Source organism: Mytilus galloprovincialis, chromosome 9 (assembly GCF_965363235.1).
Source record: "Mytilus galloprovincialis chromosome 9, xbMytGall1.hap1.1, whole genome shotgun sequence".
Lineage (NCBI taxonomy): Eukaryota > Metazoa > Mollusca > Bivalvia > Mytilida > Mytilidae > Mytilus > Mytilus galloprovincialis.
In genome coordinates this window covers 6823107-6849608 of record NC_134846.1, presented here as the reverse complement: position 1 = coordinate 6849608, position 26502 = coordinate 6823107, and the positions used below count along the sequence as shown (strand labels likewise).

Sequence of the window (26502 nt, the reverse complement as noted above, 5' to 3'; positions counted from 1 at the left end):
ATTTATCAAAACTTAAATATTTCGAAATATCTTAGTAGCATAGGAATTTGCCAAATAAGCGAAGAATTATAATCTACCTAGGATTTACAACCAAGGATTTGTATAGTTTCTTTTCAATAAAATATTGTTGGTGTTTTTGGCGACTTTAGCAGCAACATTGCCATTAAATAAAAATATTAAATTTTCGCTATATATATATCTGATAATTATAGCTGCGGGTTAAAATGTTCATTAAAATGTATAATATTATACTATAATGGGCATTTTAGAATGACATGAAGTTCATCTTCAATAGTAGAGCTACAACACATGTCATCTCGTGGACTTCTTTTCTTTCATACTTTCCAGTTTCTATTTTTTTTAGTGGAGCTACCCCACATTTAAATTTTGCAAAAACACATTTGTTTTTAATTGACAGAATATTTTTAACAAATACCAGTTGGCCAACAGTATATTTTTAAGTCCATTTTCGCTCAGTTAAATAGAAATTCCAATTTTAACTCTTCTGTCGTAGAAATGTCAATATCCTGTTATTGTTTGTACGTACAACATGTATCATTATATCAAAATGTGTCAGTCCCAGCCAATTGCAAGATTCACCGAATCACCACAAAATCTTTACAGATGATAAAATATTTACACAAAAAGTCTTGAATCTGTATGAACGTTATGTACGATGAAGTTAATTAAGAGTCTACAAGAAAGTAAGTATGACTGTAAATTTTATTTAAAGTCGGAACATACATATATATTTTATATATATATACATACATATACTTTAACCGCTCTATAACCGACTATCATATAAAAACCGCAATGTATGAACGTTACACAATTAGAGATGAACATTTCACAAATGCACGTTAGCTGATCTACACAATTATACACGATTGACGAACGCACGATACACGGTTAAGAATGAATGATTGATGAACGCACGATACACGCACGATACACGGTTAAGAATGAATGTTTGATGAGCGCACGATACACTCACGATACACGCACGATACACGATAAAGAATACACGATGCACGCACGTTACACGGAAAATACACGGAACGATGAATGATGAATGCACGATTGGTACACGCACGATACACGCACGATGCACGCACGCAACACGCACGATACACGATGAACGCACGGAATAATGGTCAGTTTGAATTTTAGAAGGTCTGTAATAGTGAGGCAAAATATATATGCCGAGCGTAACGAGGCGATTTTTTTTCGGCGAGGGGTCTGGGGGGGGGGGGGTCTGGGGCCGCTTAGGACCCCCAGAAGCTTTGAGAAAAATAACGCAAAATCATGCATTCTGAGCGTTTCCCAGACTCTTTCTAACATTGAAACGCAATTAATATTTTAGTCATTTTTCTCCGACAATATGCTGGTCTCAAAGCAAAAACGTAGATTCATTGTAATTTGGGACTTTTAGGTTTTACGGGGACAACATCATTAGCAGACCGATATGTAGGATAAAGCAAAAATCGTAAGTCTTATAGTCATAAAAACCGGGTCTGTCTGTCTGTTCTTGTTTTGTATTGTGCTTAGACTTTGGTGATTTTATAATGACTAGATTTAAACATAGTGACAGTGCAGTAATATACTTTAAGTACTAGTACTGCCTAAGTCGACACTAAGAACCATCTTGACCTTGTTTTACGGTATTAATGATTCTTTTATTGTTGAAGACCCTCCGTCTACTACCAAGATGAAGAACAGGAATAAAAACTTTGAACATTGGTCATTTGTATTTTTTCTATGCATTGACTTTGTGTGAGATAAGTTCCCGTGTACGTTTTCTCCATATTCCTTTATTTTCTGTTAAAGGGTCTTAACAAGACTTAATGCAAGTTTAATCCGTCAATGTAAAAGGTCATATAGCTATACAGTGATGGTTATTTTTATAGATGATTTGATACCGATGAATTGGTCGTCTTACTTTAATTTAAACCATGTCAGCTGTTTAGTTTTATCTACAAAAAGATTCAGTTTTGTATTCTTTGATATCAAGTTCAATGCCCCATGCAGAAACGACCAGTTTTTTTCTGTGTCCAGTAGCATCGTATATTCTTAAAATATTTTGTCGCACAATGTCTGGACATCGGTTAACATGCAACATTGCAAAACCACACGTTTACAAATGGAAATTAACCCTCAGACTATCGTCACAAAGTAGGACAATAAATGAACAAAAGACAAACCCGGGACACATAATAACAAACAATAGACCATCAACTCTGAAAACAAAACTAAAAGTAAAATAGAAATATGGATCACGAAAAACATGCAGGGACGACAGCAGAGAGTGAAGAGAACTTTCTTTTTTGCAAGACACTTTCCGTGAACACAATTTGATATGAAGACAATTTTTTTGTTTCAGTTTTTTTTTTAAAGTTTTCAACATGAGGCATTTGCCTCATTTGCCTCAATGTAGTTACGGCCCTGACAGTTCCTTCACTTTGTTTAAGATGTAGAGCTGTCTCTTTGACACTCAATTGTACACCACTTTGTCAAGCGGGGGGTTATAGTAATAAATAAGTCCGTCTTTCCGTTCGTCCGTTGGGCCGGTACAATATGTTTCGCCGGTTTTTTAAATGGAGAGGGGGTCCAATCCAGGAGAAAAGGGGATTCCAAATATATGTTCCCATACAAATGAATTGATAGTTAAAAAAGGTTTCAAACTGCCGGATCCCTTTTTTTTTAATCCGTCACTGATATAACTATTAATTAATCTTATTCGGATTCCTTATCATAAATGATAATGACTGTATTGTGCACCGTCTATTTCGAATTTTAGTAAACAATCTTTTATGGGGTTACTTTATATAGGATACTGACTTGAACATTGCATTATATGGGAGCACCCATCAGGTATTTCCAACATCTCCTAAGTTAAACCAATCATTAAAGTTTTCTGAAATTGCTCCACTTTTACTCGATTAATGCATTATGGACCTTCTATTTCTGTAAACTTACCAAAATTGTATCACATGTATTATCCCCCTACGCAAAGCTGTCTTTATCCATTTTTTGTTATTTTAAAAGAGACAAGCTTGATTTATGTTTATCATCAATTGGTAAACGGCGAACGGTGTAAATAATCTTTAAAAATGTTATAGCTTAACAGATAACTGTAACGATACACTATTATACAAAGTCCACAAGCGAAGCATGTATTACTTTTTAGGGATTTGATTTAAAATAAGACTGATGGAACAAAATTGCAATTATTTTGCTGTCTAAAAAAATCATCAGAAATATATTTGTATTGTCTGATGAAAGTAATTACACGTTATAGTTCCCTGGATAGTTCATAATATCACAGATACACGTATATACCTTCAAATTGATGTTGTTTTTTCTTCAAAATCACGACTGGTCATACAGTCAAGAAATCTGAAATCGCTTCTAGAATACAGTCAGTTCTAGACTGATCGTACAGTAATTTATTTTGGGATCCTCAAGGAAAACATATTTTTTATGGGAAATACGAATATTCTACTTAAATACGAAAAGAATATTGAAACAGTATATATTTAACTGTAAACTGATGCAAATATTTGCAATAAAAGATTATTTTCTTTGTACTACGAGAGCAAAATTGTCCATCGATTTCACTTATTTCTACCAAGTTGATGTGATGCACACGTATATTTTATATTCTAATGCATGTTTTTGTTACAGTTACTCATATTTATGATGCTATATATACCTTGAAAATGTTCAATGCACTTTGTAGATATAGGAGTAAACAAATGATGAGAAAAGTTACCGTAGGCAAAACCGTCCTGTTAGCCAGTTGGAAATCATCGCTTCGAAAATCGCGACTTCCGGATAGCGTACAGAATAGTATCTACACTGTGTGTATATGTACTACAACTTTTTTTTTGTCTTACACCAAAGGCTAAACGTTACGACACAGGGTAAGATAGAGGCAGTACGGAAAAGGCATATGGAGTTGTATGTGTACAGCAGTCAAAACGTATTTGAATTTGAGGTCCTGAATTTCCAGTGAGAAGTAAAGATTTGTTTACCCTTTTTTAACCACTAGTCCACTGCCCCGGACTAGTTAATATTTATTTGGATTGAAGTATTTGTAAAAAAATGTTTAGACACATAAGAAATATTACCGAATATTGGTCTTCGGGCCAATAAATTTGAGATTTAATAGTTTGATAAACTTTATCTAAAATTTCCAACCCCAAATATTAAATACTCCGCTCACATTTAAGCACAGGATATCTTAACTTTATAATTCCCGTTCTGAAAAGAAGGAGACGAATGAGTTTGTAAATTGGGATCGAAATTATCAAAACTATATAAATGTACATGTTCCGGACAATATAAGTACTTGGACCAGAATAACTCAATATAGCAACGCTGAAAAAATGAAATTTATGCTGAATTTCTTATAAAGTACTTGTAGATTTAAGAGGCTGGGACATGAATCATTGAGCTTTTCAGCAAAAAAATGGAAAATAGAAAAATATAGAATTTCTTCAAATGGTGATATTTTCATGCATTCATCGTGTATAAGGCAAAAAAACATTTTTTGTTGTTGAAATCCGTTTTTATTGTGTGTATTAGGACCCTTAACCTGGGACCCATATATATAACCAATGACTGTTTTGTACTTTGACATATTATACACATTTTACAACGTAATAAACGCTTAAAAATTAAAGAAAATGTTTATACTGAAGTAAAAAGTTAATAAATCAAGGAAAAATTATAGAAATAATAATTATAACATTTTGTCAAAGGATATTTGAGTGGTTTGTGTAATTTATTGCCCCTTTTGATCGATAAATTTAATTAATGTTCAACATTCATTTTTTCAAAAGCGCAACATATTATCATTGAAGTTATACATTTAACAACAAGCAGACATGCTAGTTGAAAAATAAATAAAAGAAAATCGGGTAGCAAATGACTAAAAGGACAGTTACGGAAAGCTGAAAATTTGAATGAAATGCAGTTGGAACATGTTTTGATTATCTCCCCTGACAACTGAGATACTCGATTATCTCCCTTACACACTTCCTGTACAGCAGACAACAACATTGATTTGAGGATTGCAGACGATTTACAAGATTTTTGCAGCAATTAGATACTGTACATACAATATGAACAACAATTATGGCACAACAATCAGGTAATTTGAAAAATATTAACCACCACACTGCAACCATTCAGTTTTCTAGGTACAAATAAAAAATATGAGCACTGTCCAAATCACAAGCTGTTTTGCCATAAAATATCTGGATATATACTGCCTTACTGGGTTGACTGGAGGATAAAAATTACTTTTCAATTTCCATAAAGATAAAGATAGTACAGTAAGTTCCCAACCATAAATTGTCCTGTCATTTTCAACTGAAATTGACATTCTTGAAAAAAATATTGCAAATACAAAAATGTTACTTCAAGTTAAGAGACCACAAGCACTTGTTTCTATCCATAGAATATATAAATATGGATAGTCTACCTTCCTGTGGTCATGACCCAGTTCTATAAAATAATTACCAAAAGATGTAGAAATTTTTTAAGTTTTCTTATTCAAATTGGCCATTAATTTAGTCAGACTCGTTTACATTTTCTCGCAAGATGAGTACAAATCAGGGCAGAATTTTTCTGGATGTGTATAATATCACTTTTGCTATAAAGCAGTTTTTTTGTTTTTTTTTTATGTGCAACTATTCATTTCAGTGGCTGATCCAGGAACTTTCATAAGAGGGGGCCCACTGACTGCCTAAAAGGGGGCCACTCCAGTCATGCTTCAATGATTCGCTATATTATTATATTTAATCAGCCAATTTTTTTCCTCAATAGGGGGCCTGGGCCCCTGAAAAACCCTCCAAGGAGATCTGCTTTCCCATTTTCCACCCCTTATACAACTTAATCCAGAGTTTTCCTGTAGTATCTATAGAGAAAAGATTATTAATATTATTTATTTTTTCCTGAGCCGGGCTGAGTTACTTATTTTCAGCTTTTTCCAGGACAAGTTATTATGCCCCACCTACGATAGTAGAGGGGCATTATGTTTTCTGGTTTGTGCGTCCGTTCGTCCGTCCGTCTGTCCCGCCTCAGGTTAAAGTTTTTGGTCAAGGTAGTTTTTGATGAAGTTGAAGTCCAATCGACTTCAAACTTGGTACAAATGTTCCCTGTGATATGATCTTTCTAATTTTAATGCCAAATTAGAGATTTTACTCCAATTTCACGGTCCAATGAACATAGAAAATGAGAGTGCGAGTGGGGCATTCCTGTACTGAGGACACTTTCTTGTTTTAATAATTTCTGTCCCCTCTCTCTCCTTCCCCCTAGAATATCAAATGTTTGTCCCTTTACAAAGCATGTAAAAATACTGTAAGAGACACTAAAGGTGTTATTGTACATGTTGTATGTAACAGGTACTGCAATCCCACTTGGAGTGTACATGGTGTACATGTATATTCAGTTTGCAGTCTTTAAACATTGTCCGCATTTGTGGACACGGCATAAAACACATACTACAATACATGTATACTGTTTAATAAAGTATTCATATTTGGCAATTTTTAATTTAAAACACAACACATGCCTATAAAAAATCATCCATAATTTGGCCATTTTTATAAATATAAAACACAACACACGTTGATATATATATATATCTAATATTTGAACATGTTGAATATTATATATATAGTTACAACAGAGGCAGAAATTTCAAATCAAAGTGTAAACTATACACTGGCAATATAAGCTGTGTGCGTACGTTCCTCAATCCTGTAGGGTTGGCATCATGCAAGTTATTATTTAGAACTGAAACGGAAAAGTTAATTCCTTAAGAGGGCTGGACTGCAGTTGAAAGGGTCCTCGGCATTTTATACTTCTACTGAAAAAAAATGTGATATATATGTTGTTATCATGTTCAATATATAGGAACAATATTTCCCCTTGAAACATGTCACCTACAAACCTATCAAACTCGAAGTGTTCTTGCAATGATTTATTATATGTTGAGTGTGCGTCACAATTTCTACAGGAGCCAACATGTTTAAATCACATCCTTTAATAATATATTAAATCAAAAGTTGCTGCATATTTAGGCAGCAACCATTTGATTTTCTGGGGGGGGGGGGGGGGGGGCTATGGTTTTTTTTGGAAAAAAAAGTTTGTTTCCAGTTTTTGGAGAAAAAAATAATTTGTTTTTGATTCTGAGAAAAAAATTGTTTGTTTCACCCTCAGCTGCCACTATATGTAATGCTAAAATTGAAAGAAAAAAATTGTTTTCGACTTGTGAAGTTGTCGCGAAAAAAATAATTTGACTGTGTCCATCAGATATACAAATGTAAAATGCAATAGTCAATCATGTAAAAAAAAAACATTTAATTTGATGGTGCAGTGGTTAGCATGCTAGTCATGCATTCGGGAAATCTATGGAATATTTTATTAGGGTCAAATTATGAACTTTAAAATTTTAGTTTGTTTTGGACGCAGAATTAGTAAGTAAAAAAAAGTATACCAATTTTTATTTAAAAGTTTAAATGGAGCATCTTTGAAATTGAGAATGGAAATGGGGAATGTGTCACAGAGACAACAACCTGACCATAGAAAAAACAACAGCGGAAGGTCTCCAACAGGTCTTCAATGTAGCGAGAAATTCAAATTCCTGCACCCAGAGGCATCCTTTGGCTGGCCCCTTAACAAAAATATACTAGTTCAGTGATATTAAATGAAGCCATACTAATTTCCAAATTGTACACAAGAAACTAAAATTAAAATAATACAAGACTAACAAAGGCCAGAGGCTCCTGACTTGGGACAGGCGCAAAAAATATTGACTTGAATATTTAGATAAACAGTAAACAATTTTTGTTTTGAAGGTCTGTGTAAATTCATCGTTTAGCTCCACCCAAGTAACAATGTATAAAAAGGAAACAATTATAGATCGGCCTTTGACACTGAGAATTAGCTCACACCAAAAAGCGTGCTATATGAGGATCCCTAAATGACCAGTGGAACACAATTCAAACCAGAAAACCAACGGTCTAATCTACTTACAAAACATTTATTTGAATTCTTTCCTTAATAAAAAAATCTTCTATTCCTACCTACCAATCCTTTAGTTTTATTTCAAGAAGGTGAAGTTATTAAAATTGTTTTTGAAAGTGTTATTTAATGTTGTATTTGAAAACGTCAGACCAAAGCACAACAGCAACACCATTGCACTATGCTTCCCCATCACACCTCTTAGTCCTACATGTATAAAAAAGAAGATGTGGTATGATTGCCAATGAGACATTACTTTCTTTAAGAGACCAAAATGAAATAGAAATTACAATAACAGGTAACCATACGGTCTTCAACAATGAGCAAAGCACATACCACGTAGTGACTAGTCAGTTATATAAGGCCCCTATATGACAATGTAAAACAATTCAAACTAGACAACTAATGGCCTTATATTTATATAAAAAATGAGCGAAAAACAAATATGTAACACATAAACAAACAACAACCACTGAATTAATGGCTCTTGACTTGGTACAGGCACATACATACAAAAAGGGGGAGGGGCAGTTATTCAATATAACTTCAAATTTGAATTTGATGCGTGAATTTCCAGAAAAAGGTTCGATTTTGGACATTCTTGCTTAAATTTCCCAATTTTAAAGTTTTGGCTCTAACAAGTCCAGTTCAATGTTAGAGTTTTGTGCAAATAAGAGTCACTGAATATGCATAATATCATTTTCTTTTCCTGAATATGCATTTACTTTAACCTGCCAATGTACTTTTTTAAAACAATTATCCATCCAATAACTTAAAAATATGGTCATGGGAATTATTTTATTTTTTGTATGTTATTTATGATAATAGACCTTTTACAGTCATTTCAATTTTGAGGTCAGAAATATTTTTTTGGTTTTGGAAAATAAATTAAACTTTTGATATAAGGCCTAAAACAAAATATTGTTTGTTTCCCCAATCCCTACCGACCCTTCAAAAGTGATCCTACTCATGAAATTTTATTGTCAAAAATAAGTCAAATATTATTTTATTCATTTCTGATTTTCGGGCCTACAAAATCATCCAATAATATTCAGGCATTTTGAAAAAAAAAATTTTTTTTTACCTACCTACCCACACCTGGCTTGGCAGGGTCGGGATTGGGGAAACAAACAATAAATTGATTTAGGCCTAAGACATGTGTTAGATATGTTTGCTGTAAAAGCGATATTTCACTATTGATTTTTTCTAACTTTATTGATAAATGATTCTATTTTTTTGCAGGTGGAAATCCTTTATGCTGTAGCTTTGGAGAATTTACTAGTGTTAATAATATATTTTGTGAGTCAAATGCTAAAGCTGATTGTAACAAAGTTCTACCTCTTATATCATGCAACAAATCCATTGAATCTCACTGCAGACGTTTTCATATAAACTTTAAAGATGTCAATAATGAAGCTGACTTATTAAAATATCGTGGAGGATTGTTTGATATACCAACAGAGCAATGCACAATTTGTCCAAACCATAGGTACAGATTAGGCTTAGGATGGAGAAGCAGTCAATTATGCATGCTGAAATATTGTTCAAGGGGAAAGGAAACACAAAAAAGAAAGAAACCTCTTTTGAAAGGAACTATTGCTTTGTGTCAGTCCCTTTATCTGTGGAAACAAAGACACCAATTAATACAGATTGGATCAGGTAGCAATCTATTTTAAAAGAATAAGTCCAATGAACCAATATTCAAACTATGAATAACAAACCTTTGAACCTCGATCCTCATGGGGTTATTGATTATAAATGTGATTATTTGGCCATTTGTTACTGATTATTTGATTACTAAACCAAATTTTACATGATTTTTTGATTACAGACTCTTGAGTTTAAAGAAATAGTTGGCCCGAGACCACAATTAATTCCTCTATTAGTTCTTTATAACGTTTTGTCTCATAAAAAAAAATTGAACTGTTCTTTTTGGCAGATCTTTTGTGTGTGTAATGTACAGTACAAGTCCAAAAATATGTCCAAGTTTCAGAAACATTGCATGTTTACAACTTACAAATTTAGCCAATACACATCTCTACCCCTATGGACAAGTCAAGAGATGTTCCGAAAACTGTAAATATCACCTTTTTGCACCTGACCTAATCACTCTTTCCATATCAAAATCAGTTAAAATAAAACATCTAAAAAATTATTTCACCTCTCTTCTTTCATTTCCACCTTATAAAAGCTAAGAAATGTTTGAGAAAAGGAAAGAAAAAAATTTAAGAAGAAATACACTTAAATTAAAGGGAACTATATTCGTGAACAACGAAAAGCGGGGTCATTAATTGTGGTCTTGGGCCTATTAGGGGCCAAAAACTTGACCAATTCCAATAAAACTTGGCATGATTTAAGCTTAGTGTATTATGAGTCAGTTTACAAAGTTTCAAAGCCATATGATACATATTATAGAAAATGTGGCATTTTTTATATCTCAACTTTGGTTGCTGAATTGTGACGTTGAAATAGAAAAATTTCAACTTTCAAATTTTCGCTTCAAAAATCCCCCGAAACACCAAATTGCACTTTTTTATGTTTCAATGCATAAGATATTATATATTCAAAGTTAATGATAGCATACTTAATGTATGAGACTTATAAAAATTTGACAAAAGTTAATTTTATATGTGCCTATGCCAAAAAATAGAGGTTTTAAAATGAAGCGAGGCCTTATATGAAATGTAATATTTTCCACTTATAACAATTTTCTGAAGTTTCTAAGTTAAAACAAAACATTTAACATATCATAAATGTTCTTTTCATGTAAATATAAGTTTCAAAAAGCATAACACATGAGTTTTACATGGTATTAAGCAATGTCAAGCTTAAAATAACAAGTTGTCAATTTTGACCGTTCCCTATATTTCCATATTTAATTGCATATAAATGATATTGGAGATGAAAATATGCTTCTTTTTGCCAAAATTCTTGCTGAGATATGATCAAATTTGAAGCCTGGATGTAACAAGACTGTTGCTTTTAATTGTATATGTAGAAAGTATGGTCTGATGCAAAGTTTTTTCAATTTACTGTTTAAAACCTGCATGGAATTTCAGTCTTAAAATGCCAATATTTTAACCACCAGCCATCCAACAGAAGAAAATAAAGGTATTCTGTGAAACAGACAAGTTTAAACAACCAGTAATAAGTGCTTTTCATATAGATTCAGTGCAATCTGTTTAAAGAAATACAATTTTAAAGTGCATAGAACTTCATATTTCACTTGCTTCGTACGGACCGCTAGACCTAGACTATTAAAACAGCTCATTTTATACTCTTTTTATGCTTTTATCCACTTTTCTTTGTGTTCAGAGTTCACAAATGAGTAAAGCACATGAAATAAATACCACAAACACAAATAGATATCAGAAAAAAATTGTCAGAGAAAAATTAAGGATGCTGATTTTGCAAAAATATTGAAAAAAGTGAAAAAGCTACTTTTTGGGCATATTGGCTGAAAAGTGACTTTTTTTACAAATTTCTATCAAATAAAAGTGGAAATCATTTCTTCTCCTATAGTTTGACAAATCAATACCAATAGATCATTCAGAGAAGTTGTCAAAATATAAATTCAAAATTTGCTGAAATGCACCTCTTAGGCCCGAGACCACAATTAATTCCTCTATTAGTTCTTTATAACGTTTTGTCTCATAAAAAAAAATTGAACTGTTCTTTTTGGCAGATCTTTTGTGTGTGTAATGTACAGTACAAGTCCAAAAATATGTCCAAGTTTCAGAAACATTGCATGTTTACAACTTACAAATTTAGCCAATACACATCCATACCCCTATGGACAAGTCAAGAGATGTTCCGAAAACTGTAAATATCACCTTTTTGCACCTGACCTAATCATTCTTTCCATATCAAAATCAGTTAAAATAAAACATCTAAAAAATTATTTCACCTCTCTTCTTTCATTTCCACCTTATAAAAGCTAAGAAATGTTTGAGAAAAGGAAAGAAAAAAATTTAAGAAGAAATACACTTAAATTAAAGGGAACTATATTCGTGAACAACGAAAAGCGGGGTCATTAATTGTGGTCTTGGGCCAGTTAATGATGAATGTGATTATGGGAAACCCCCCCCCCCCCCCCCCCATGTGGGGCCTCACTTTTCACTCTGTAATCATGTCAGGATTTACTTTCCCTGATAATACATTAAAACAACATCAATCAATCATATAAACCAAATAACTAGTTCTTCCAAATCCAAACAACATAATAAATTGTAACTACATGTAACCCATGCTGTACATTATTTGTATGTTTTTGACCTATCATGCTTTGAATGATTTTTAGTCATGAACAGTTATGACATCCTCCACTTCAATATAAAGTAAAGTTTTTTTTTACATTTTGCTTACAGGGGTGTGTACTTTTTGTCGGAAAGAAATAGTGAAAGAATTAAAGGACCATGAAACAAAGGATAATAAAGATTATGAATGCCAGCTGAATGTAAGAATCAATTATAAAAATATAAAAAAGAAGATATGGTGTGATTGCCAATGACTCTTCAAAAGAGATCAAATGACACAGAAATTAACAACTAAAGGTCACCATACAGTCTTTAACAATAAGCAAAGCCCATACTGCATAGTCAGCTGTAAAAGGCCCTGAAATGACAAATGTAAAACAATTAAAACGAGAAAACTAACGGCCTAATTAATCTACCAAAAACATTAACGAAAATTAAATATGTAACACAGCAAACGGCAACCACTGAATTTCAGGCTCCTGACTTGGGATATGCACATACATACATAATGTGGTGGGGTTAAATATGTTAGCTGGATCCCAACCCAACCCCTGGCTTGAGACACAGGGGTGTAGCAGTACAACATAGGAACGAACTATAATAAATCAGTTGGAAAAAGCTTAACTCATCAGATGAATACAAATAGAAATAAATCTAAAAAAAAACACACAGTCACAGTGGACGTGGCTGGGTACTTGTATATCCCAACAACAAAAAGAATTAGTACAGATCTGAGAGTACTCGCAGAAGTTACTGATCATGCCAGCTAGTTCAAGTTAAAATCACAAAAAAATTTCTGAAACCATTTACTGATTTTAAAGAAGCAAATCCCTTACAAATTGCTTTCAAATTATATATATAAACAAAATGTTTTCTATTCTTTACCAAATTATTATTATTGAGACTTCATCATAACAATTGATCTACAATCAAGCCACATCAGGAAATCCTTATATTGGTGGTGTTCAAACTCCAACTTGGCCAAAAGGCCAAAACGAAGAAGAAAAAAAAAATTATGGATGAGCAGTCTAGTACAATACCTTCCAGTTTTGGTCCTTGTATCATAATATAAATATTGATAGGGTTACTGGGTATACTCATTTTTATATGATTTCCAAAAACATAGTAGATTCAGTTATTTTCCATATATATACATATTTAAATGATGCAGCCAGATTAGAATTGATTGATTTTTTTTCCAGAATGAAACTTGTATTGAAAGAGATCTAGAGACAAATATTGAGTTGCACAGTCAGTTTTACCTAGCAGATCAACTAGACTATCTTATGGAAGAATCACAATCAGTAGAAGAAAGTGAGAGATATGAAATTACAGTAAGTCAGCTGTTTATAATGTACATGTATATATCAAGTCATATTTGACAGAGCTTTTATGTTTTTATGCAACACTTGTTGATAAACAGGTAATATGCATAAGCCTTATCTGTCTGTACATTTGTATGTCATTCCCCAAATGATTTCCATTCTCTTACTTAAATTTTCCTCAAACAAAAATTATAGAACTTATACATAATGCTTATAACCTCAAAACATAGATCAAGTTCCAATTTGGTTGGTGTTACCTTTACCAATCCTTAATTGTATGCCTCTCAATGGTATTATATCTGAACGAGGGCATCATCTGTGTCACAGTCTCCATTTATTATATAAAGTGGGGTACAAAAGGTCAGCACCTATTGTGAAGCTTTCTATTTCAAATCTGATTGTTATGCCTCCGCCGCTATGTTAATGGGGCATTATGTTTTACCCATGTCTGTCTGTATGTATATGTTCTTATGAATATCCCAAAATTGGCTTCCATTCTCTGACTTTAGTTTAATTTTGATGAATTATTTTGTCAACTTTGCTGTCATTTAAATTTTGGTATGGAAGTGTTGAGAGATTTTTTTGCAGAAAATTAAAAATGGCAAATATTTTGCATAGAGCTCATTAAAAAAAAAAATATCTTATAGAATCTTTAATTTTTTAACTAGATTTTCAAAAAAAGATCATGCAATTTATATTTTGGTTGTATGTATTGTATGGCACACAGGCGGGTTAGTTGGTAAGCCAGCAGCTCTGGTCCAGTGTCTATGTATAATGATAACCTTTGAACTGTTGCTTATATTTTTCATAAAAGCTTTTTGAATTTAACATATTGTTACTGATGGAACAATGAAGGTAAAGTTTGATATTAGCAAATTCCACTGTCATGGTTATAGATTAAAAAATGGTGTGACACAAAAAAATAAAAAATAAAACTGGTTTAATTACCCTCATTGTGTTATTCTTGTTTCTATTTGTTTTTAATTTAAGAATAAAATAGAATAACAACAAATCTCTTTTTTTATAGAATGAAATGTATGTGAAAAACAAGCAGAAAGTGGAATGCAGCAGTCCTGGTTACCTTGCAGAATTTCCCAAGTCAAAGTGAACTGCAGTTCTTTAGCAGTTAATTAGCATTCACAGTTCCCACTTGACAGCAGTTATTTGGCAGTTTATTAGCATTCACAGTTACCAAATATAAGGCAATGATTAATTTGCATAAAGGCATTCCAATAGCATTCCATAGCTGTTTCTTAGCAGTTTATTTAGCCTTCACAGTTCTTTGGCAGTTATTTTTAACGAAAAATTTAAATGAGATCTGAATATTCATGAGAACTGCTATAATAACAGCTATCAAATAATGAATATTCATGAGAACTGCTATAATAACAGCTGTCAATAATGAATATTCATGCCAACTGCTAAGTTTTACATCCTAATATGGTTTTATAAACTGCTAATAACTGCTGTGGAATGCTATCAGATCTGCCAAAAGTTGCAATATTATACAAAGGCGACACATGAATACTGGTAATCAATATACAGTGTACAAGATATGAAAGCAAAAATTATTAAAATTCTAATATTTTACTGTAAGTCTTATGTGAAATTTCAAAAAGTTGTACTTAAACTTGTATTTGTAATTAGAGCAGTAACTATACAATCTAGTAACAGACCTAATTTTAAGGGAATTTAAAAAAAAAAAAGAGTAGCACTTACTTTCTGGTCTTAGACCCTTTATTAATTATATAAGTGGCCGTAATGATATAGGAACAATTAAAAATGCACTTTAATTATCAAAACTTTTAAAAAAGCAACTTATTTAAGAGCTATTACTGCTAAGAGGCTTATCACTACCTTGACTAAGTGATTTTCAAATAAGAAGTTGTTTCATTGTTATCATTATTTTATTACCAAACATGCCAAATGTACTGTTTTTATTCTATTAAATGTGGACCAAAAGACAACAGTTATATCCTCTTTCTCTTTTGGAATTTTAAACAAATAAATTCTTGATACATGTAATATATATTATGTTTCTTTTTTCTGAAACAAACTAAAGTAAAATTATATATTATAAATTAATTTCATTAAATTGATTGTTTGGACAATTTTAACCAATCAGCTATTTGCAGTCTAGGTTTACCTATGAATTCCCTCCCCCTTTTTTCAACTCTCGAATATGATTAGATTTGTTTTTTTAACAAAATAATAGATTAAAATAATCATATCTATTTTTTTCAAATAACATCTTGAACTGTAAGTATATATATGCTAGTATTCTAATACAATCCTGTCAACATCAGATATTCTATTTAAGTACACAACTATCCCCCCTTTTTGGGGGGCTTTCTGTATGATTTCTGTTTCCCCCAACAAAGTTATGTCAGAATATACACAAGCATTAACTGTAACTTTCAACTTACTGTTCTGCAGGTGTGTAAAAGTATTCAATTCATCCAAAATTAAGCTTATAAATGACAAAAATACAGTTTTTCACTAGCAAGTATTTCCACACAACATGGAGCCAAAATGCACATTTGAAAATGATCAAATTATCTTCAAATAAATGTTTAACTTCAAGCTGAAAACATAACCAGATCCAAGCATTTTTATAACAAAGATTAATAGGTCAACTGCTATCGAACTGCTGTCATAACTGTTGTCCTGACTGCTAAGATGAATGCTAAGTCGAACACTAAGATGAATGCTAAGACGAATGCTAAGAAATGATGAAATGTGGCAGTTTTTCAAACTGCTATTAGATTGAATGCTTAGAACAGCTAAAGGACTGCTAAAAATATGAAGAACTGGCAAATAACAGCTAAAAAACAGCTAATAATAGCAGTTCAGTTTGACTTGGGTTGACAAATTTGTAGAAAATGAATCAGTAAAAGAAAGTGAGACAACTGAAATTACAGTAAGTTTAAAACTAAAACACATTGATATTGTTACATTATATTCAAGATGATATATATGACTTATTTACTCTATCATCCGTTGTTAGTGATTTATATGTTGCCTGCGTCAGTGTCTTCATCGATGGAGTCGCAAAAACTTTTGTCACACTTTTCTCATCAACATAACATTGGGCACAATCTTTATATATGGCTTAAAGCTTTAACATTGTGTTATAGTGTGTGCATTTATTTCATTGCCTTTCAACTTCCTGTTGAAACTTGTCACTTCTTGGCAACATATGTTTTCCATAGAAATATAAAAAAAAAGAAAGATGTGGTATGATTGCCAATGAGACAATTATCCACAAAAGACCAAAATGACACAGACATTAACAACTATAGGTAGCCATACGGCCTTCAACAATGACCAATGCCCATACCGCATAGTCAACTATAAAAGGCCTCGATAAGACAATTTAAAACAATTCAAACGATAAAACTAAATTTTTATGTAAAAAAATGAACGAGAAACAAATAAATGTAACACATAAACAAACGACAACCACTGAATTACAGGCTCCTGACTTGGGACAGGCGCATACATAAATAATGTGGCGGGGTTAAACATGTTAGCTGGATCCCAACCCTCCCCTAACCTGGGACAGTGGTATAACAGTACAACATAAGAACGAACTATAAAAGTCAGTTGAAAAAAGCTTAAATCATCAGATGGAAACTCACATCTAATGTTATTTTTAATCCTCCTTGCACTTTTGCGGGGACATAGAAATACTGGATGTCCAGTTTTGTAAGTGCTCCCAAAGGAGGAATTCCTGTGAGGTTTTTTGTATATAACTTATACTAGTACTAAAGGTTAATATCAGCATTATCTCGGACAAGTTCTAAAATGAACTTTTTTTAAAAAGAGTTGCCTGCTTGGAAATATTAATATTATGGAAAATTACCTCGTTAACACTCTCATAGGTATAAATTCATTAAATGTGTATATTGGCTATACCTCGATCAAATTTTAAGTTCAGCACTAAATGTTATAACACTTAATTTTTTTAAATATTTATAATCAGTGCAAGATTTTTTATTAAATTTGATATAAACATATTCTTTGTAGGAATTTTCCCAGACAGATTTTACAGATGATGAATCTCAGGGTAGTGTTTGGCGGCCTGACAGCCAAGAGTCTGTGCCTGAAAATGACTTAAAAAGAAAAGCCCTGGATTATTTTTTGACTGTTTGTGGTCTAGACCCAGTCAGCCAGCTACAGTGTAATTGGGAGGAAGCGTCTGAGCGCACTAGAAGAAATCACACAAATACAGCAACTTCAATCTTTCAAGAAGTTTTGAATGTTATTGCTCCTGGACAAGTGTCTTCTTTATCAAATGCTGTGCTACAAAGATTGTCTTCAACACAATCAGATGACAATAATATGCTTGAAGTTTTATCTGCTGCATATAACCAAGCCACAGATTGGGGAACACAAAGACAGATTTTATCTCTGTTTGGGGGAAATTACTCCTTGAAAGCAATTAAGGAATTTATTCCTGACTTGTCAAAATACAAGTACACCACAGCCAGAAAACATTCTTCAATGATTGGTACTGGACAACCTGTTAGTAAAACATCATATAGTCGAGAGGGTTTGACAGATGAGCAGATAAGCCATTTCATGGACTTCATTATGAGTCCATCCATAATGACAGATGCACCATATGGAGAGACACATCTCAAGATTTCATCAGGGGAAGTGTTTCATGTGCCAAAAATAATATTGAACAGTGTAAGAACCCGTGTTATTGAACAATATGAATCCTATTGTAAAGACACACATTTTGATGCCACAGCAAGTTCAAGATCCTATTTGAGAATAATGGAGGCAGTTGAACCAAACATTAGAAAGTGCATGAAGGGGTTGGACAACTATGCTGCTGATGGAGCCAAAGCATTTGAAGATCTAAAAAAAGTTGCAGAATTACTTGGAAAACTGGGGAAGGGAGCACTATGGCAAGAGTCTATCCAGAAATCCTTAACCTTGGGGAAGCAGTACCTCAAAATAGAATACAAGGTAATTAACTTATTATTTCAAAGAAATGTCATGTTGTGTATCAATGTAAAAACAAAATGAGAATATTATGCACATCTAAATTTTCCATTAATAAAAATGAATTTCTGAATTCCATAAAAAAAAAATTCTCCAATATTTGAGGACATTGTAGACCAGCAACTCTTAAACACAACTGTGCTAACAATACCGAGTAGCTACACATTCAAGAAACTCTTTCTTAACTTCCAGACTTTCCTCTCAGTTGCAACAAAAATGAAGATAATTATAACATGAACTTTTTTATTCTTTTCAGTTGCATATTTCCAAAGAATCTGAAACTGCAGACCATTGTTGTAACTTTGCCTTATCAGATCAATCAAAAGAATATACTGCTTCTTGTCAACATGAGCACAACCAAGTGTGTAAGAAATGTGATGACTTAACAGAAACCCTGGTAAAAATAGAGAAATCATCAGATGAAGTATTATATGAGTCAGCTGATCAAGAAGATGACACCATATACATGGTTGAACAGGTAAAAAATCCCATTGTATATTTGCTGATATCTCCCAATTACCCATAAAGCCCCTTAGCGTTGAAGCTGAAGTGGACTTAGGGATTTCATCCTGTCTGTCTGATAAATCAGTTTTCCACATTTTTAGCTCACCTGGCCTGAAGGGCCAAGTGAGCTTTTCTCATCACTTGGCGTATGTCGTCCGTCTTCGTTAACTTTTACAAAAATCTTCTCCTCTGAAACTACTGGGCCAAATAAAACCAAACTTGGCCACAATCATCATTGGGGTATTTATTTTTAAAAATTGTGTCCGGTGACCCGGCCATCGAACCCCGGCAATCGAACCAAGATGGCCGCCATGGCTAAAAATAGAACATAGGGGTAAAACGCAGTTTTTGGTTTATAACTCAAAAACCAAAGCATTTAGAGCAAATCTGACATGAGTTTAATTGATTATCAGTTAAAGATCTATCTGCCCTGAAATTTTCAGATGAATTGGACAACTGGTTGTTAGGTTGCTGCCCCTTAATTGGTAATTTTAAGGAATTTTGCTGTTTTTGGTTATTATCTTGAATATTATTATAGATAGAGATAAACTGTAAACTGCAAAAATGTTCAGCAAAGTAAGATTCACAAATAAGTCAACAGGACCAAAATGGTCAGTTGATCCCTTTAGGAGTTATTGCCCTTTATAGTCAACTTTTAACCATTTTTCGTAAATCTTAGTTATCTTTTACAAAAATCTTCTCCTCTAAAACTACTGGGCCAAATTAAACTTTACTTGGCCACAATCCTCATTGGGGTATTTAGATTAAAATTTGTGTCCAGTGACCCGGCCAACTGACCGCCATGGCTGCCATTACTAAAAATAGAACATATGGGTAAAATGCAGTTTTTGGCTTATAACTCAAAAACCGAAGCATTAAGAGCAAATCTGCTAGGGGTTGATATGGTTTATCAGGTCAAGATCTATCTGCTCTAACATTTTCAGATGAAGTGGACAACTGGTTGTTAGGTTGCTGTCCCTGAATTGGTAATTTTAAGGAAATTTTGCTGGTTTTTGTTATTATCTTGAATATTATTATAGATAGAGTTAAACTGTAAACAGCAATAATTTACAGCAAAGTAAGATCTAAGAATAAGTCAACATGACCAAAATTGTCGATTGACCCCCTAAGGAGTTATTGCCCTTTATAGTCAATTTTTAACAATTTTCATAAAATTTGTAAATTTTTACTAACATTTTCCACTGAATCCAATCATTATAGATAGGGATAATTGTACACAGCAAGAATGTTCAGTAAAGTAAGATCTACAAAAACATCACAATCACTATAAACACAATTTTGTCATGAATCCATCTGTGTCCTTTGTTGAATATTCACATAGACCAAGGTGAGCGACACAGGCTCTTTAGAGCCTCTAGTTTTATGTCATTCTTGAATATATTGATTTTATAGTTGGTGTATAGTTTAACCATGACAAATTACAGATAAAGTTCCAATTCTGTTGTGGTCTGATGATTTTTGCACTTGTTCTTGGACTTAGGAAATTAGGAAACTAAAAAACGTAATCAGTCTTTGACACTTTTTTTCATCATGTTTAAAGATTTTGATTTTATATTTGGTATATAATATAGTTTAAATATGACAACTGATACATCAAGTTCCAATTTTGTTTTGGTAGAATAAATTGTCAATCCTTAGGAACTATTTATTGCCATGTTATAGTCTTAGAATGGTGGATACTATTCATGCTGGTTTGTGTCCACACTTGTTCATTAATAATAGTTGGCAGAGTATTCATCTGTATATGTATATCTATACTGCATATATCATAATGAAAAAAAAATATGAATGAGGGTAAATGTTTATTACACAAAAGTCCATCTTAATAAAATTGAGAATGGAAATGGGGAACGTGTCAAAGAGACAACAACCCGACCATAGAAAAAAAACAATAGCAGAAGGTCACCAACAGGTCTTCAATGTAGCAAGAAATCTTAATACCAGGATAAGATAAAACTGGTATGAAATGATGCTGCGATATCATTGTTTTTCTTCATCTAAAAGTCAAATTCCAAAAAAAAGAACTGAGTAACTGTATTAAATGAAAACATACTGTATTACACGTCAAGTAAAGGGAAATACTGAATTCACATAGTGCAAGAGATCAAACAAATTAGGTTATCTATCATCAACATTTTTTTTTGTAATACATATACCTTAATATCCCCATGAAACACAGTGAATTACAAAATGATACATTCATTACAAAAAGAAAGAAAGTAATAATGTCAATCACTAGAAATATAAATGAATCTAATTTCAAATTAGCTACAAGCAAGCATTTTTCTTACACCTATGTGAGAACCATCAAATAGTGTTCTTATTATACCCCCGCTTTAAAAAAGGGGGGTATACTGTTTTACCTCTGTCTGTCCGTCAGTCCGTCCATCAGTCCGTCAGTCCGTCCGTCAGTCCGTCCGTCAGTCAGTCCGTCCCATGAAACTTTCGTCACATTTTTCTCAGGAACTACACATCCTACCTTTCTGTAATTTGGTATCAACATTTATATATGTCAGCCATACCGTGTGATGCGTTTTCAGATTCATCACTTGACAACTTCCTGTTTACCGAACACTTGTCTGATTTTACACATGATAGCCAAGTTGAAAATTTTCGTCACATTTTTCTCAGGAACTACAATACAAGGATTTCTGAAATTTGGTTTCAGGATTTATATAAGTCAGCTATACCGTGTGATGCGTTTTCAGATTCATCACTCGACAACTTCCTGTTTACCGAACACTTGTATGATTTTACACATGATAGCCAAGTTGAAAATTTTCGTCACATTTTTCTCAGGAACTACAATACAATGATTTCTGAAATGTTATTATACCCCCGCTTTAAATTATACCCCCGCTTTAAAAAAGGGGGGGTATACTGTTTTACCTCTGTCTGTCCGTCAGTCCGTCCATCAGTCCGTCAGTCCGTCCGTCAGTCCGTCCGTCAGTCAGTCCGTCCCATGAAACTTTCGTCACATTTTTCTCAGGAACTACACATCCTACCTTTCTGTAATTTGGTATCAACATTTATATATGTCAGCCATACTGTGTGATGCGTTTTCAGATTCATCACTTGACAACTTCCTGTTTACCGAACACTTGTCTGATTTTACACATGATAGCCAAGTTGAAAATTTTCGTCACATTTTTCTCAGGAACTACAATACAAGGATTTCTGAAATTTGGTTTCAGGATTTATATAAGTCAGCTATACCGTGTGATGCGTTTTCAGATTCATCACTCGACAACTTCCTGTTTACCGAACACTTGTCTGATTTTACACATGATAGCCAAGTTGAAAATTTTCGTCACATTTTTCTCAGGAACTACAATACAAGGATTTCTGAAATTTGGTTTCAGGATTTATATAAGTCAGCTATACCGTGTGATGCGTTTTCAGATTCATCACTCGACAACTTCCTGTTTACCGAACACTTGTATGATTTTACACATGATAGCCAAGTTGAAAATTTTCGTCACATTTTTCTCAGGAACTACAATACAATGATTTCTGAAATTTGGTTTCAGGATTTATATAAGTCAGCTATACTGTGTGATGCGTTTTCATATTCATCACTCGACAACTTCCTGTTTACCGAACACTTGCATATTTTTACACTATTAATATTATCCACTTGCGGCGGGGGTATCATCAGTGAGCAGTAGCTCGCAGTTTCACTTGTTTTACAATAAAAAAGCATTATAAATAATAAACTCCTTTTGAAATTACAGCTCTAAACCGAACTTTAACTTATATAAATAAATGCACCATTTCACATATTTACTAATATTCATGTACCTGTATAATATTTTATATTTCAGAGTATAAAGGCCGTCCAAGAGTGGAAGAAACACCTCCTGAGATCCTATAACCAGGACACAGCAAGAAGTGAAATTCTGCATAAATTATCAAAAGATGAAGTTTTGGTAGAGAGAGACTGGGCTATGAAATTCCTGCCCATGCGCTATAGAGAGTCTCAGTCTAAATGGTTTGGCAAAAGAGGGTTAAATTGGCATGTTAGTGTAGGATCATATCATACTTCTGATACGGATGACCTAAAAATGCAAACTATTATCCATGTCTTTGATAATGCTTCCCAAGATGCAAGAACATCAAATGCTGTACTAAGAAACACTCTCCAACAATTTCAACAAATGAATCCTTCCCTCAAAAAGGCTTACATAAGGTCAGACAATGCTGGATGTTTCCATGGTTTTTTGGCAGTCAGTGAAATAGCACTAATTAACGGCGAAGAAAACATTAAGGTTGTGCAAATGGATTTTGCTGATCCTCAGGGAGGAAAATCTATCTGTGACAGGAGGGCTGCACACATAAAATCAGCAATTAGAAAATATGTGAATGAAGGACATGATGTGTGCACTGCAGCTGATTTTAAGAAAGCACTTCAGGTATGCAGTTTAAGAAATGTAGCTGTGGTTGTTGCACTACCTCCAGAGAGCTGTAACAAGAAAGAGATCAAATCTCAAATTAATAATATTACAACTCTGAACAACTTTGCCTACCAACAAACAGGTATAAGGGTGTTCAGACAGTATGGCATAGGGGAGGGAAAGTTTCTTACCAATTCATCACTAAAGCTGCAGTTGTTGAGTTGCAGTAATATTACAGTCGTAGAAGCTTTTGCTGGCCACCTTAGTTCAATTCCATCCAGAACAGCCAGGCAAGGTGTTATAGTTCAAGAATGCAGAAATGAAGCATCAAATATTGCAGTAGATCAATCAGATGTTGATATTGAGGAAGAGATTGATGATATTGGGAGCAACCTGTTTACCTGTTCAGAACCAAATTGTCTATCAACGTTTAGCAAGTATGGTAATTTGGTCAGACATTTGGATGTTGGTTCTCATAGAATAAAACCAATGGTTTCATCTTTAATTGATAAGTCTAAGATACAATATGCTAGTAAAATTGAACAGAAATTGGTTGTTTTACCTAGCTGTTGCCACGAAACTACAGAACGTGAAAATTCCTGCAAATTGTGTGAAGGATGGGGTCTAAAACAAAGACGAACTGTAAAAAAATTCACGACCACACAAATTTCTTTCTTGAAGGAAAAATTTTCAAAGGGAGAAAGAACTGGACACAAGTGTGACCCAGAAGAGGTTTCCCTAGAAATGAGAAGTGCTAAAAGCAGCCTTGGAAAAAGATTTTTTTCCAAAGATGAATTTTTATCAGCTACTCAGATTGCTTCATATTTTAGTAGACTTGTTTTAGAGAAAAGAAAAACAGCATGCAATTCTTATGATGAAGAAGATATGGAAGCTGGAATAGCTGCAGAGACATTGGAAGAGTTACAAGTGTTGGCCAGGAACTAACTTTACCACTAACTTTGTTATATTATTCAATTTGTAGTCTATGCTCAATTATGGTATTTCTGTTTAATTGTCTTTCTTAAACTCTTTTGGGTTCCAATTGGTATATAGAAAATAGCCTGTTTTTAAATATTTCTGTATTATTATAAGATAAAAAAGATGATATTTATTGTTAGATCCCTCTCTGTCTTTCCATCATTATTATTTTGGTGTCTTTAACTTTTGGGGGAAAAATCATTCAATAAGCAAAACATGATTTGCAGAACAGGATGCAACCCTCTGGCGCACTGTGAAAAGTCGTAAGGTTGTAAGTCACTGGCGTAGATGGAATAGGCTCGTAAACTTGATCTGCTGCAATTCAAATCTTGCTTAAAGTGTAAATGTATTTATTGTTATGAATTCATGTCTTTTTGATAAGGTACATCATAAATATTCTATGTTAATTTTATGTTAAAAAACTCTGTCATGGCTTACTGACTGAATTATGTCCATGGTTTAAGTTTATGATAAGTTTATATTGTAAGAAAACCTATGATGTTTGGTATGTAGTTGAATAACCATTGACATGTATATATATACTATAGTATCCATGAAACTATATGACCCGACACCTTCAGACATGGTTCATTGACTTTTTAAGTTCAAAGTTAAAGTTAGGCATCTATGGTGCTCAGGAAGGGTAAGCATGGATTGCTTCTTGCATGAAACATATGTTTCTCACAATGGTTATGTTCTGGAATGGAGAAATGGGATTATGAGTATGTGTTTGTCATTCAGTAAATTATTACAACTGTTGTAAGCTGAAAAATCCTCACTTTTCTAATTTGTCATATAAGGTTGTCAATACAATTTGATTTATTAACCTATATCAAAGTTGTCTTGGTTAGAATGATAGAAATATAAATGATCTGGCTTAGCTTTGTGTTGCAAAATTCAAAATTCTTCTTACTTTTTATTAAATTTTATCGCTCCAAGATTTTTTTAACCTTTTTAGCACTTTTTAAAAAATGTTTAATGAATAAGGTACAGCCAGCAATAATTGACATTGGTAAACAATTATATACCCATCTTTAATCATAAAAAAAGATATTCTGTTCTCAACACTTGATAAAAAGTAATAATGAAATACGTTGCTATGGCCTTTATTTGGTTGCTATGCAACATTTTTCTTCAAAATATTGATATTTTGAATCTGATTATGTGTGAAACATATTAAGTGTTGTTTATATATATGTTAATTCTCGTGGTATAATAAAACACCAGTATTTTTAAGTCTATTCTGGAAAATAAGATTATTTTTTTTTTTTTTTTTAAATTTTCACCAATGCTAAAAAAATTTTTTTAATCATTTGCTACCCATTTTTTTTTTTTTAAATAAATTATTATACTATAAATGAACAGGGAATAAGAAAGAACTTCAAATTAACTGTTGCGATTTTTTTTAATTGGCATAGGAAAAATGGTGTTTTTCACATATTTTTATTATTATCAAAAAGTTGTAAGTTTTATGTAACCATAGCAACAGAAAAAATAATTGTTCACTTAATTTTTTTTTTTAATTTTATTTATAAAATAAATGATTAAGCAATGATAACTTATAAGATACCATATGCTTCAGCTTTTTGTTCTTTTCAAAGCTGAAAAAGTTGTATATTTTGTTTAAATTAGTGCATTTTTAGTCCGTATAAAGTGTATTGTATTTAGTTGCTATGGAAACCATCAAATTTGATAAAAATTGAAAAAAAACTTTATTTATGTGTTATTCTTGTTTCAGCTGAGCATTTATCATCATTTTTATGAAAATAAAAAAATATCACTTTCCAACCTTAGCTCAATGATTCATGTCCCAGCCTCTTAATAGTTTGTCATTGTGAATGTATTCATATATTTCAGAGCATATGATTGTTTGGACCATACGCGTATATAATTACTTAAATGGTTGGACCATTGAGTATATACACGTTTGGGTATTAACGGACCGGACCATATGAGTAATTGGACCATAAA

The 26502-nt window shown here is 32.8% G+C and overlaps 1 protein-coding gene across 1 annotated transcript; it reads left to right on the top strand.

Moving 5' to 3' along the window:
* Nucleotides 1-4714: 4714 nt before the first annotated feature.
* On the top strand, nt 4715-26348 carry LOC143046468 (uncharacterized). The gene is made up of 9 exons (XM_076219627.1): nt 4715-5158; nt 9280-9696; nt 12405-12493; nt 13496-13627; nt 14646-14722; nt 16472-16538; nt 17648-18598; nt 18891-19112; nt 22984-26348. Exons 1-9 carry the CDS (start codon nt 5143-5145, stop codon nt 24496-24498), a joined length of 3486 nt encoding a protein of 1161 aa, XP_076075742.1. The 5' UTR covers nt 4715-5142; the 3' UTR covers nt 24499-26348.
* The last annotated feature ends 154 nt before the right edge of the window (nt 26349-26502 follow it).

What these genes read in the sequence shown, in the direction of transcription:
- LOC143046468 (XM_076219627.1), top strand. An exon ending in ATTATGAATGCCAGCTGAAT is followed by an intron (nt 12,494 to 13,495) that starts GTAAGAATCAAT and finishes TTTTTTTTCCAG; the next exon opens with AATGAAACTTGTATTGAAAG. An exon ending in ACCTCAAAATAGAATACAAG is followed by an intron (nt 18,599 to 18,890) that starts GTAATTAACTTA and finishes TATTCTTTTCAG; the next exon opens with TTGCATATTTCCAAAGAATC.